General features: G+C 49.7%; 1 protein-coding gene across 2 annotated transcripts in view; it reads right to left on the reverse strand.

Moving 5' to 3' along the window:
* TYK2 (tyrosine kinase 2) overlaps positions 1 to 14,573 on the reverse strand; it is a 59,074-nt gene that overhangs the window by 32,423 nt on the left and 12,078 nt on the right. For both annotated transcript variants that reach the window (XM_077329781.1, XM_077329780.1), the window contains exons 2-3: positions 4,647 to 4,854; positions 3,533 to 3,656 (exon numbers count right to left, since the gene is read on the reverse strand). In XM_077329781.1, coding sequence (XP_077185896.1) covers positions 3,533 to 3,656; positions 4,647 to 4,833 — 311 coding nt within the window. In that variant the 5' untranslated portion in view covers positions 4,834 to 4,854. The remainder of the gene's footprint in view (positions 1 to 3,532; positions 3,657 to 4,646; positions 4,855 to 14,573) is intronic.

Here is a 14,573-nt window from a genome sequence, read left to right on the forward strand (position 1 = left end):
TTTTTCCCCCTCTCCCAAAGTACTCGAACTCGAGGGCATCCAAAGGAGCTGATGGGCAGTAGGTTCAAGAAGGACAAAAGGAAACACCACTTTACACAGAGAGTGATTAAAAGGTGGAATACGCTCCCACAGAAAATAGTGATGTCACAGGAATGAACACTTTGAAAAGGGGATTAGAAAATTTCTGGAGATGTCCATCAGTGGCTAGCTGCCATGGTGACTACACGGAACCTGAATCTTGAGATGCACTTAATCTCCGAATCTCAGTGGAAGGAGGCTACAGTAGGGGAAGGCCTCGGCCTCTCTGCCCTGTGATGGAGGATCTGTTTGGCCACTATATGAGATAGGATGAGGGAATAGATGGACCACGGGCCTGATCCAGCAGGGCTCTTCTGTGGTTCTTACAATGAGCCAGTCTGGCAGCAAGGCAAAGCAGGGGACCTTCAAGACCACGTTTTATTCACCCTGTGAGGGTGTTGGAGCTGAGAGAGCTCTCAGAGAACTGGGACTGGCCCGAGTTCAACCAGCTGGATGCATAGGGAGGACGTGGACCAGGCTGTCCGGATTAGGGGCCGCTGCTCTCATCTCAAATTAATTTCCTGTGTCTAATCTACACAGATTCACTTGAACCTGTTAGATTTGAGTTCAGTTGCTTCAGGTTGGACGCTTGAAAGCTGATGCTCTGACGCTCTTGTGGGCTTCTCAGGTGCTGCTGGACTTGAATCCAGCTCTTCTCCTGCAGACTGACCTAGCCGCCCACCGAAACTAACCCTTAAACTGGGGATTCCCAACTAGCACTCCATGAAACCCGGGGGGGGGGGGTCTGCAGAAGACCCAAGGGGGTCCACGGCCTTTCCGTTCCTCTCTTAATAAGCTAGGGAACTGACTGCTTCCTTTGCTCCCACCCCCGAGCATGAGTGAGTTCTCTTGTGGTTTCTGCACCTGAGAAGGGGCGGGGCCTGCACACCTACTCCCACCTTAAACCACCTCCTGGCTCTCTCCCCTCAGTCCTCCTGGAGCCTGCCTGTTCCCACTCCTGATGACACATCACTTCCGGGGGGCGTGGCAGGGAGGCGTGGCCAACTGTCCTCACTTCGGGGGCACCTCCAAGCCTGAAAAATTATTTCAGGGACTCCTCCACGGTTGAAAAAGGCGGCCTTAAATTATTAGAACGGATGATGTATGCTGAGATTTTAGGTAGATAATAAATTTATATTTATATTATTATTATAAACGTTTTTTCTACCTCTCTATGGGCTGTGGGCCACCATAAGCGACTGACTACAAGTATAAACTATTAAAACCAGTGGTTCTCAACCTTCTTAATGCCATGACCCTTTAATACACTTCCTCCTGTTGTGGTGGCCCCCAACCATAAAAGTATGCAAGGGTTCTTTTACAGAAAATAAACCGAACCTGACCCATGATGTGAAGATCCATTGTTCAGGGTTTCTCAGTTCAGTCCTGCCTCTTGTCCCACCATGCCGATCTCGCTCTTTTCCGCTGCTCCAGACAGACAAACGCTCTATCTCGATCTACCCCGCAAGGCTGTTGTGTGGATGGCCACGCTGCTTGCCCTGCTGCGACCCCTGTGAAAGGGCCATTCAACCACCAAAGGGGTCCCGACCCCCAGGTTCAGAACCACTGTATTAAACTAATCTGAGAATTACAAAAAACACAGTAGCTCCACGTGCCTCATTATTCATTTCTTCGATTTTGATGCCACCCCTCTCGAACAAGTCATCTCAGGGGAGTTTTTTCTCTCTGGTTAAAACGAAGGGTTGGTTCCTTCTAGGTTTTTCCCTCTTTCTCATCCAGTTCCCCTGCTTATGACAGCCCCTGTCCCTCGTCCAGGCAACTCCTGGGACCCCCCAGCACGGCACTTTTGAGTGGAGAAAAGGGAATGCGCCTGTCTTTTCCCCCAGCAAAAAAGCTGCTCAGATCCAGTCCAAACATCTTCCAATAAAACGGTTTTAAGAGAAGGAAGACTCTTGCCAACAGGTTTGAACCAACAGGTTGGGTTTGTTATTTAACATGCTGAACAAAGGTGCAGCCAAAACAGAAGAATCTAAATACAGATCCCAAAGCAGGAGGTCTAGATGACACAGAGAGGCGTTTATACCTGGCTTTGTTCCAGGGTGGAAATCAAAGCCCTTCTCCGGTTTTTTGGCAGCACGGATGGCATGGAATTCCACACAAGCAGCTCCTGCTGCAAAGGGAAGGTAGCTGATCAAGCGACTTGGCTGCGTGCGCTTAGAAAAACACCGCTGGAAACTAACCTGAAGGTAACAAGGCAGAACCCAGAGGGACTGAAATTAAGGTTGCCACCGCACCTGCTGGGATAAGGTCCCCAGGAGAAAATGGCCACTTCCATTGGAGGGGGGGCATTCAGGGGGAAGAAGAAGCCCTGAGATTTCTTAAGAAGAAGAAGAGTTGGTTCTTATGCCCTGCTTTTCTCTACCCGAAGGAGTCTCAAAATTGCTTACAGTCGCCTTCCCTTTCCTCTCCCCACAACAGACACCTTGTGAGGGAGGGGAGGCTGAGAGAGCTCTGAGATGACTGAAGAAGAAGAGTTGGTTCTTATATGTCGCTTTTCTCTACCTGAAGGCGGCTCAAAGTGGCTTACAATCGCCTTCCCTTCCTCTCCCCACAACAGACACCCTGTGAGGGAGGGGAGGCTGAGAGAGCCCTGAGATTACTGAAGAAGAAGAAGAAGAGTTGGTTCTTATATGTCGCTTTTCTCTACCCGAAGGAGGCTCAAAGCAGCTTACAGTCGCCTTCCTTTTCTTCTCCCCACAACAGACACCCTGTGGGGTGGGTGAGTCTGAGAGAGCCCTGATATCACTGCCCAGTCAGAACAGTTTTATCAGTGCTGTGACTAGCCCAAGGTCCCCCACCTGGCTGCATGTGGGGAGTGCAGAATCAAACCCGGCATGCCAAATTAGAGGTCTGCACTCCAAACCACTACACCAAACTGGTTCTAGGGCATTAGACCTAGCCGAGCTACAATGCAAACTCCACTTGCAAACAGTCCCTGGATGAAACGGCATCCTTTAGCATGTGTGATAGGGCCCTCAAATCTTGCAGGGCCTGCAATGGGCCAGGTGTCTGTTTGAGGCCGGGAAGAGGATGGCCAGACTTACGATCTTGGGGTCCCGCCCGGTGCGCTCACGCAGCTATAGAAGATCGCGACCTATGACAACAACGGCATGTGAATGTGGCTGGGGTGATGGAGTTGGGGGATGTTGGTATTTTGGCATTTCCCCACCATCTTGCTCTATTGCGTTTTTTGGGTCAGATGTGCTGTATTTTAACGGGGGCTGGTGACTCTGTAGCCATTGATATGTTGTAATGTCTTACTGTGAGCCGCCTCGAGCGGGTACCTAGTACCGGGAAAGGCAGGATAGAAATCTTAAAATAAATAAGTACATAAGTAAGCAAATACATAAATAAATAAACAAGTGCGGACACAACTCAGAATGGCCTACGAAAGGTGGGAAGACGCCCGGAGAGCCGAGGATCACTTACTCACCTCATCCGAAAATGCAGGGTCAGCTTGAGCCCGCTGGCGATCTTGAAAACGTGGCTGGGAGGGAGCCACAGCTTGGCTTGCGGGTCGTAGAGAGCGAACAGACTGTAGCAGATCGGGGTGATCCCTGCAGGGGACAAGAAGAGGGCTGAGAAGGACGTTCCTCATGCTTGCCCCATTTGAATCACGCGCGCACGGTTGCAACTTCTTTGGCTGCCAATTTGCTTCCGGATCAGGCTCAAGGTTTTGGTCTTGACCTTCCAGGCTTTATGCAGCTTGGGCCCTGCCTACCTACGGGGCCGCCTGCCTCCTCATGCCCCTGCAGAGCACTTCGTCCTGCAGGTATGAATCTGCTGAAGGTCCCGGGGCCTCGGGAGACCCGCCTGGCCTTGACCAGGGCCAGGGCCCTTTCAGTCCTGGCCCCTACCTGGTGGAATGAGCCCCCATAAGAGCCGAGGGCCCTGTCAGGACTCTCTCAGTTCCACAGGTCCTGCAAAACGGAGCTCTTCTGCCAGGCATTTGGTTGAGGCTGGGTGGGAGCCTCGGGGTTTTCAATTACCCCAACCCCTTAAAGCCTTATTGAACGGCAGTGCTAGACTGTTCAGGGGCCTAATTTCATCCTCTAGCCCAGGGGTAGTCAAACTGCGGCCCTCCAGATGTCCATGGACTACAATTCCCAGGAGCCCCTGCCAGCATTCGCTGGCAGGGGCTCCTGGGAATTGTAGTCCATGGACATCTGGAGGGCTGCAGTTTGACTACCCCTGCTCTAGCCGGTTTTATTCCATCTTATACGTTCTTGCTTCAGTTATTATTTCATCTGTATTGATCGATGCCCAGAATACAGAGGGAAACAGCTATACTAACTCGCCGCCATTCTGTCATATGTGCAAATTGTTTTTAATCGTTTTATGGGGATTTTAATTGTATGGAGGCTTTTATCGGGTTAACCGGCCCAAGCCAGCTATGGGAGCGGCGGTATAAAAATCAAATAAATAATTAAATAATTAAATAATTAAATGATTAAATAATTAAATAATTAAATAATTAAATAATTAAATAAATAATAATCTTCCCTCCAAGACAGAACCGGGAGAGTCAGAGCCCGCAGGCCACTTACCGATCTTCTGCGCGATGTCAATGCAGATCTCTTCTGCACACGGCGACCCCTCAGTGTAAACCTGATACTGCTCCTCGTCCTCCTCCCTCTTCCAGTGAAGGTACACCCGCAGTCCTCCAGCCGGCGAGAAGCAGCAACCCTCCATATCCGACTCGCTGTGTTTCACCGTGCAGTGGCACAGCGGCATCCTGACAGCGCCCCGGCGTCCCTGGGGGGAGAAACAAAACACTTCCTTAAGAGCAAAGAAACAAAAAGATTCTCAAGAACCCAACATACGATTTAGCAAGATATCCTCTTACAAATCTGTGTGTGTGTGTGTGTGTGTGTGTGTGTGTGTGTGGTGTGTGTGTGCACGCCCAAGCATGCCTGTAACTTTTCTGCCCCTACAACAGCAAGTTAATTAATAAAATTGTATTTATATTTAAAATACATTTATTCATTTATTGTTTTAATAAATAAAATCCAAACAGATAAATTTCACAAAGACCCAAAGTTCACAAATCTTGGCTGGAAGAAATTGGCCCAGGGTTCGGTTGTCAGTTGTGTCAAATCCATCTCATAAGAACATCAGAAGAGGCCTGCTGGGTCAAACCAGGGAGGGCCCATCTAGTCTAGTGTCCCATCTCACGTAGGGGCCAACCAGTTCCTCGGGAAGACCAACAACAGGGCATGGAGACCGAGACCTTCATAAGAACCTCAGAAGAGCCCTGCAGGGTCAGACCAGTGAGGGTCCATCTAGTCTCACCCAGTGGACAATCAGTTCCTCGAGAAGACCAACTACAGGGCATGGAGACCGAAGCCTTGATAAGAACATCAGAAGAGCCCTGCCCTCTGGATCAGACCAGGAAGTGTCCTTTTAGTCCAGCTATCCGTCTCATACAGGGGCCAGCCAGTTCCTCTGTAGGGCAGAGAGGCCGAGGCATCCCACTGAAAAGAATCTCAGAAAAGCCCTGCTGGGTCAGGCCAGGGAGGGTCCCTCCAGTCCAGCCTCCCGTCTCACCCAGGGGCCAGCCAGTTCCCCTAGAGAGCCAACAACAGGGCAGAGAGGCCAAGACCTTCATAAGAGTATCAGAAAAGCCCTGCTGGGTCAGGCCAGGGAGGGTCCCTCCAGTCCAGCCTCCCGTCTCACCCAGGGGCCAGCCAGTTCCTCTGCAGGGCCGGCCACAGGGCAGAAAGGCCGAGGCCTTCCCCTGAGAAGACCCTCAGAAGAGCCCTGCTGGGTCAGGCCAGGGAGGGTCCTTCCAGTCCAGCCTCCCGTCTCACCCAGGGGCCAGCCAGTTCCTCTGCAGGGCCAGCCACAGGGCAGAGAGGCCGAGGCCTTCCCCTGAGAAGACCCTCAGAAGAGCTCTGCTGGGTCAGGCCAGGGAGGGTCCCTCCAGTCCAGCCTCCCGTCTCACCCAGGGGCCAGCCAGTTCCCCTGCAGGGCCAGCCACAGGGCAGAGAGGCCGAGGCCTTCCCCTGAGAAGACCCTCAGGAGAGCCCTGCTGGGTCAGACCAGTGAAGGTCCATCTAGTCCAGCATCCAGCCTTACACAAAAGTCAACCAGCAGTAAAATGCTGGGCTGGGAATGCAGCCATTTGGTGCATAACAGATGGGAAGAGCTCTTCTGATGGTCTCCTTACGGGAAGGCCTCGGCCTCTCTGCTCCAGACGAACTGTTTGGCCACCATGTCAGGCAGGATGCTGGACTTGATGGACCTTCACTGGCTTGAGCTGTACACCAATTTCTGTCCCTGAGAGAGACACAAGTCAGTTGGTCTGTTCGTCCCAATAGGGGGGTTAAGGCACTTCAGCTTTAGCAATCAAACGCCACGATGGGGAAAGAGGTGTGAGGAATCCAACTCTGCCTCTTGCAGGAGAAGATGCCTGGCCAAAGGTGAAGGCTTGTTGGGGGTTCCCCTTCCCGCACCTCAAGGCGTTTCTGCCACTGTCACAAGACAGCAAACCTGGAAAGTCACATCTTCGGTACACAAAGTTATCTACAAAGCCATGCAGCCTGACAAAGCCGGCTCTGCAACCACACTCAAAACGGATGAGGCCTTTGACGTTGGCTCTGGTTTCTAGACTTAGGACAGAAACACAAACTAAACTTGTGGTGGGCATTGGAGGAGGAGGAGGAGGAGGAGGAAGAGGAAGAAGAGTTGGTTCTTCTATGCCGCTTATCTCTACCAGAAGGAGTCTCAACGTGGCTTCCAGTCACCTTCCCTTTCCTCTCCCCACAACAGACACCCTACGAGGTGGGTGAGGCTGAGAGAGCCCTGAGATTACTGAAGAAGAAGAAGAGTTGGTTTTTATATGCCGCTTTTCTCTACCCAAAGGAGTCTCAAAGTGGCTTCCAATCGCCTTCCCTTTCCTCTCCCCACAACAGACACCCTGTGGGGTGGGTGAGGCTGAGAGAGCCCTGAGATTCCTGCTCGGTCAAAACAGTTTTATCAGGGCCGTGGCGAGCCCAAGGTCACCCAGCTGGCTGCATGTGGGGGAGCAGGTTAGAAGTCCGCACTCCCAACCACTACACCAAACTGGCTCTCTGAGGGGAGGGTAACAAAAGTCCAGAGGACTGCAAAATATGCTGGCCCCTTTCAGACCATCTGTTTTGGTAGCAGGTTGCCCATGGATCTGTGCGTGTGTGTGTGTCATTTTAGACACAACTGTTTTAGCAACCGGCTGTTAATGGATTCCATTAGCTTTTCATCCAAAGCTGCTTGCCTCCATTTAGCAAAGCAGGGGTTGAGCCATTCTTGAGGTAAACCGCTTCCTTCCATTCTCACCTCTTCTTCGCAGTTCTGAATTGCTGTAGCGAGCTGCTTGAAATATCTGCAGCGCTTCCAATACACCCGTGCTTCCCCCCTGTCGGTTTCACTGTGCTATTTCCCTCGAACTTTTCTTAGCGATCTAAGTCGAGTGCTATAGCGCTAGACCAATACACCACTTCAGCGCTACAGCGGCATCACTGAGATGCACTGAGCAGTGCTCTATTGGCCTAGTGCTAGAAAGCTCAACTTAGAACTTTCCCAGGGGAGATTAAAAAACTAAACGACAGAAGAGTAACAGCCGTGAACTGCAGGTAGTAAAGGGTGAAATTTAGAATGCTGCTCTTACTAAACAGAATACAGAGACCAGTCACTATCCCTAAGGCAGTAAACACCTGTCGTAGGTGGGGTCTTCCAGGTTTTGCCAAGATGGCTAATACACGCAATCAGTAAGAAATCCTAAGACTTTATTTTTTTCAAAAGAAGACATCAAGCTCTACCTACTTTTTCAGGGGAAGGGAAAGAATGTGAAAACAACAAGTCCTTTCAGCCCAAACATGCATCAACGAGACAAGCACACAAAGATATGCAAACAGCGTTCTCATTGCCACTGTGTTCCTGGCACTCAGATTCAAGAAACCAATCGTCTGCAAAACCCCTAATTTTCTTACAGTTCTTGAAGATTTTTCAGAGTGAGAAGCGGAAGGCGAGCAGAAGTTTCTTTAAAAAAAAAAAGTTTTGGCTTCCTTCAAGCCAAAAGACAACTTGTTTCCCCTTTACCTTTGCGGTCAACAGTGGATTTATGCAAGCCCATAGAGTTGTGAAGGCAAGAGATGTTTCAGAGGCGGTTGGCCATTGCCTACCTCTGCGTAGCAACCCAACACTTCATTCGTAGTCTCCCATCCCAATACCAACCGGGACTGATGCTGCTTAGCTTCCCAGATCAGGGCCTGTTACCTGTGCAGCAGGAGTGGCCAAAGACTACAATCCCCTGCCATTACTGGCAGGGGCTCATGGGAATTGTAGTCCATGGACATCTGAAGAGCCACAGTTTGGCCACCCCTGCTCTACAGGGACTAATCCTCTCTTTATTCCACTTTCCTTGTTGGCTCATATCCAACCAAGGATACTGGTTTCCACTGTGTTTCTCTCACCACCTACAGTCCCCATTGTCTGTGTAGAGCAGGGGTAGTCAAACTGCGGCCCTCCAGATGTCCACGGACTGCAATTCCCAGAAGCCAATGCGAATGCTGGCAGGGGCTCCTGGGAATTGTAGTCCATGGACATCTGGAGGGCCGCAGTTTGACTACCCCTGGTGTAGAGTATTATTTGGGCCAGGCGACCTGGACAAACCAAGGAATGAGTGAAGCCCTTCCACCCCTCCTTCCTCCCTGCAGCCCCCACCCCACCCAACCATCCATTCACCAGTCCAAATAAGTCAAAAAGGGAGATGGGGCAAATATTAGGCAAATCTGAATGGCTTCCACTGGATTACAAATCCCAGGTTTCATCCACCACCCCTCCCTCCCAAGATTAATTTGCTCACAAGCAGCAGAATCTGAATGGACAGATGATTCGTGGGTTTGATTACTAAGGGGGGGAATCAAAGTAGGGAAAACAGTGGGTTTTTCATGTTGGTAACTTCAGAGCAAGCATCATGTTGGTAATTTTACATACATTGGCCACTGAGAAAATCAGAAGTCTCTTTCTTATATTTATTCCTTTTTCTTCGCTATTTCTTTCTTTATATTTTATGTTAGATTTTACCTTGTTTCTATCTTATACTAATTTTTTTATTTTCTAGCTTCCTTGGCCTTTCTTTTCTATTTTGCTCTTTGTAGTTTATGTTATATTTTACCTTTTTACTATTTTTTCTTTATAGTTTGCTAGATTTTACCTTTGTAAATCAGAAGTTTCTATCTTATACTAATTTTTTTATTTTCTAGCTTCCTAGTCCTTTCTTTTCTATTTTGCTCTTTGCAGTTTGTTATATTTTACCTTTTTATTTACTATTTTTTCTTTATAGTTTACGTTAGATTTCACCTTTGTAAATCAGAAGCTTCTATCTTATATTCATATTTTTTTTACTTTCTATCTTCCTTGTCCTTTCTTTTCTATTTTGCTCTTCGTAGTTTGTGTTATATTTTACCGTTTTATTTATTTTTAAAGCTCTAATTTTTGTAAAGCTCTAATTAAAAAAAAAAACAAAATAGCCAAGACAATATGACAGGCTCCAAGCAGGTTGGCAGAAAGCACAGCAAAGAACCAGCCAGCATAAACTCTAAGAGAAAAAAAGTTAAAACCCGCAAAAAAACCTCAAGCTCAGAAGGAACTGGGGTATAACCTGACACCGACATATATCTACTTGCCCGCTGGCAAAGGACCACAAAGATGCGGGCGTGGAAAAGACTTTCAAATCATGTCACCAAATCCTCTCCCCCTGCCCCCCAATTCAACTTTTTTATTCAGGGGAGCACAAACCAGACAGGATGGTGGGGGAGGAAACAAAGATTCTTTGAGGCAGTGATCCCCAACCTTTTAACGGCTGGGGACCGGCGAGGCAACTGCCCCGCCTGCACAGCACGCAAGCGCGGCCGGGCATGCACACGTGCGCGGCCAAAATCGCGCGTGCGCGGCACTTTCGTGCATGCACAAAAGTGCAGTGCATACGTGCATGCGCGAAACTGCTGCGCATGTACAATTTCGGCTGCGCATCACGCATGTGCGGCCTGGCCGCATTTGCGCAATGCGCTGCGCGGCCGTGATTCCCTCTACCCCCTCCCGCAGTAAGAAGCTTCCCGGGCCGCAAGCTTGCGGCCTGGGGAAGTTTTTAACTGCGGGGGGGGCGGGGGGGGGGAACCGTGGCCCGGCGCCCTGGCCTTCGCGGCCCGTCACCGGGCCGCAGACCGCAGGTTGGGGACCACTGCTTTGAGGCTTCTGATTACAAACAGATAAGCACTTGAAGAATAACAGGGTTTGGAACATTGGCACTGTAATCCCAGGAGACAGGAGAACAGAAAAGAAAGAACAGAAGAAGACCCTCAAATACCAAGATCCACAAATGGAGTTAGAGGTCCATTGGGAGAATCACAGAATCATAGAGTTGGAAGGGGCCATACAGGCCATCTAGTCCAACCCCCCTGCTCAACGCAGGATCATAGAATCATAGAATCATAGAGTTGGAAGGGGCCATACAGGCCATCTAGTCCAACCCCCTGCTCAACGCAGGATCATAGAATCACAGAATCATAGAGTTGGAAGGGGCCATACAGGCCATCTAGTCCAACCCCCTGCTCAACGCAGGATCAGCCCTAAGCATCCTGAAGCATCCAAGAAAAGTGTGTATCCAACCTTTGCTTGAAGACTGCCAGTGAGGGGGAGCTCACCACCTCCTTAGGCAGCCTATTCCACTGCTGAACTACTCTGACTGTGAAAAACTTTTTCCTGATATCTAGCCTATATTGTTGTACTTGAAGTTTAAACCCATTGCTGCGTGTCCTCTCCTCTGCAGCCAGCGGAAACAGCATCCTGCCCTCCTCCAAGTGACAACCTTTCAAATACTTAAAGAGGGCTATCATGTCCCCTCTCAACCACCTTTTCTCCAGAAGAAAGGTGACCACCTTGCCAGTTATCACTGGAACCCATGGAGCAGTGCCTTGGAATCTCTAGAAGCACCTGGACATTCTGGGCATCGAACAATCAACAACAGCAGAACTCCAGAAGACAGTGTTGCCTGGGCTAGCAAGAACCCTGCAAAAATACCTCTGCAATTCCAAAGAACCTGGCCAGTTCTCAAATTGCACAACACCATCTGCCAGTCAAATAGCTGTGACAATTCATCACCATCAGGACTAGGTGGATTGTAGGTTTATGTTTGGAGTCGGAACTGTGGCTGGAAACACTTCTGCTCCACCAAAATGCTTTAGGGTACATTGGGCTGATCCTGCGGTTGAGCAGGGGGTTGGACTAGATGGCCTGTGTGGCCCCTTCCAACTCTATGATTCTGTGAATGCCTTAGGAACTCCCTTGCAGGGTACAGTATTCCAGGGGGCAGCAGATCAACCAAGGAACCTTTGCCTCTTCTCCCTCATTTCCAATATCAGGAGAGCAGAGGGTTTGGGGAGACAGAGCCTTAGGGGCAAGTTCTCATGCAGACAAGGAGTCTTTCTATCATCTTGGCCCTGGAGACTTGATATAGGTCAACCGCAGCCGGATTTCACCTGGAAGTCAAACCAGTTCTTGCAAAACAGAAGCGAAAACAATCACGGCGGCACATCTCTGCCAACAACATCCCGGACCAGCTTCAGTTCCCCTGAGCGCTTCAAACCTGCACAGAGCCATAACGTACAGGGGTAGTCAACCTGTGGCCCTCCAGATGTTCATGGACTACAATTCCCATGAACCCCTGCCAGGGGCTCATGGGAATTGTAGTCCATGAACATCTGGAGGACTACCCCTGTTAACGTAGACCACTGTGACTAAGCCACAGAAGACTTTTGGGGAGCCGCGGGGCAACAAAAGATCACACAAGCGGAGCTATGCCCTGTGTCATTTAAGTAAGACTGCACGCCCGCTCAGGAAAGGCCAGAAGGCCACCCGCCTGGTCTGGAGATTCAACCACCAAAGTGGCCAGTGGCGCAGGGGGAAGGTGCCGACTGGCACGCTGGCGCTGCCCCTTCCCCCCCGTGCCGTGGAGCTGTCCACTTCGGGCTCGAAGCGCACAACCCTACCGGAGACAACTCTAACAGCTGGATCTCTTCTTGTCTCCGACTGAGCTTCAGTTGGCTGTTTGTTCCTACGCGATCCAGGTAGTCCAGGCAAGCCTGGCTGGCATTTGGAAGGGCGATCCATCCTCCTGGCTCCATTACACACACAGGCCGCAGGATAAAATAAGGAATAATACGTAGATTCGGTCGATCCACTGAGGACCGCGGCCAATTGGCTCAGCAGACCCGTGACATCATCCGACCGATTTAAAAACAAACCGAGCTGATGGTCTTCTGCCTGCCGAGGACACCTCCGACCAAGCCCCGAGATGACCCCATCTAAGCGCACCAGTAGCAGGGTAAGCAGAATACAGCTGTGCAGATCGCCTGGGGCAGAGGCTCTCTGGAATCTCCTAGCCCAATCGAGTCGGATCTTGGAAGCCAAATGGGGCCAGCGCCGGTTTGCGGTTGGCTTCTTGCCTTGAAAACCCTCCAGGGCCTCCATGCGTCGGCCGCAGCTCGACAGAGCTTCCCGCCCCGCCGTCTTGTAGAGAGGAGACGAGTCCTCGAATCCCAAACTGGTATTTCTGAGCACGGAGCCTTCAATTCCCCATCTGCTGAATCTACTAATTGGCAGCCTGAGCCCAGATTCACAGCTGGCAACTTATTTTTCTTAGAGCTGTTTGGAGGAACAGAGAAAGCAGAAGAGAGAGAGAGACCATTTGGAGGGCGTGTCGAGAGAGAAGGGGGGGATTCCCTGGATACACACATGCTCTTTGTCTCGCCTCTCCTGCCCTTTGGAGAAAGAAATGCCGAAGTAGAGCTGGGCATATTTCCAAAGTGTGTTCGAACAATAACTCCTATCCCCCGATTGCCTTCCAGGGAGGGAAACTGAAGGATGGAGGGAGGAAAAAAGAATCTTCACTCACTTGGGGACACTTGGCCCCAGGGGTAATCAAACTGCGACCCTCCAGATGTCCATGGACTACAATTCCCAGGAGCCCCTGCCAGCGAATGCTGGCAGGGGCTCCTGGGAATTGTAGTCCATGGACATCTGGAGGGCCGCAGTTTGACTACCCCTGGGTTAGAATATATTGAGCCTCTCTGGCCCTGACTTGCCTTCTGTTCCTCATCTTATATAGGATCTCTCTTCTAATACAATACCTGTATTGTCATAAAGCAGATTAGCAGGATAAGCAAAGACAGTCAAGATACACCTGTGAATCAAGTTCTCCTGACACCATCCAACATATCTTACTGGATTGTCCCTTGTTCACTGAACAGAGAAGGCATATCATACCTCTTATACCAAAACGAAGAAACCATTCAAGAGACCTGATTTGCCAATTTTTACTGAGTGATAAGGATGCCGACGTCACTTTTATTATGGCTGAATTTCTGTCCGCAGTTTTTAAATTTTAAAAATTTTTTTAAACTGTCTGATGTATCTTTGTTCTCTCTCTTACCTGGGATTGGAGCTGCAGCAAGTTGACCTTTTTTCAAAATTAATCTGTTCACAATAAAATGTGCCCACATGAATGTCATGCCAGACGGGCTTCTGTTTTTGAAAGTAAAATTTATTTCTCTTGTTACCAATGGAGTCAGATCACCTTTGTAATTTCCTTGAACAGCATTTTCCCCTTGCCCGGGAAACGTTGGAGGATCAGGAATTCTGCGTAAAGCTTTTGAGGCAAATGATCATTTTTTTCGCACATTTAATACTCTGCTTTTCTCTACCTTAAGGAGTCTCAAAGCAGCTTACGAAGCCTTTCTCCTTCGTCTCCCCACAACAGGCACCTTTTGAGGCAGGTGGGGCTCAGAGAGCTCTAAGAGAATTGGGACTGGCCCCAGGTCACCCAGCAGGTTTCATGGCAAAGAGATATGGGGACTCAAACTCGGCTCTCCACTGCTCTTAACCACCACACCATGCTGGCACTTGTAGAAAGAGACTGGTACGAAATTTCTGTGGATGTTACTCGACCGCCAACACAGTCATTAAAATACAGAACCCCCGAGGCTGGAACCGGAGTCCGGCTCGTGAACGTTTTAGGCTGGCACCTAGAGCCAAAGAGAATCTGTCAAGGCCTGCAAATTGCCGTAATCCAAACAGGCCCGCCTCCAAGAGGCAATCCAAGTAGGCATACTCCCTAAAACATGGTGCTACAATCTGCTGGGGACAGCTCTTCGCCCCTTCTGCTTGCAGATCAAAGCTCTGAACCACTCAAAGCTCTAAACTTAATTACCTGCGAGGATTTTGGGAAGGCTCTGGCCATTAGCCTTTGACCTTAATGAGGTGTTGCTGGAAAGAAGAGCCACAGCACAGTGGATTCTAAAGGCAAAACCCGGAAAAGTGACTGTAAGATTTGATCTCTTTTTACACTGTTAAAAAAATAAAAACAGTTTGATGTTACGTTTCTAACTTTACTGGCTCTATGTGCACCGCCCCGAGATGTCATAGTGAGGGACAGTATA

Source organism: Paroedura picta, chromosome 3 (genome assembly GCF_049243985.1).
Source record: "Paroedura picta isolate Pp20150507F chromosome 3, Ppicta_v3.0, whole genome shotgun sequence".
Classification (NCBI taxonomy): domain Eukaryota; kingdom Metazoa; phylum Chordata; class Lepidosauria; order Squamata; family Gekkonidae; genus Paroedura; species Paroedura picta.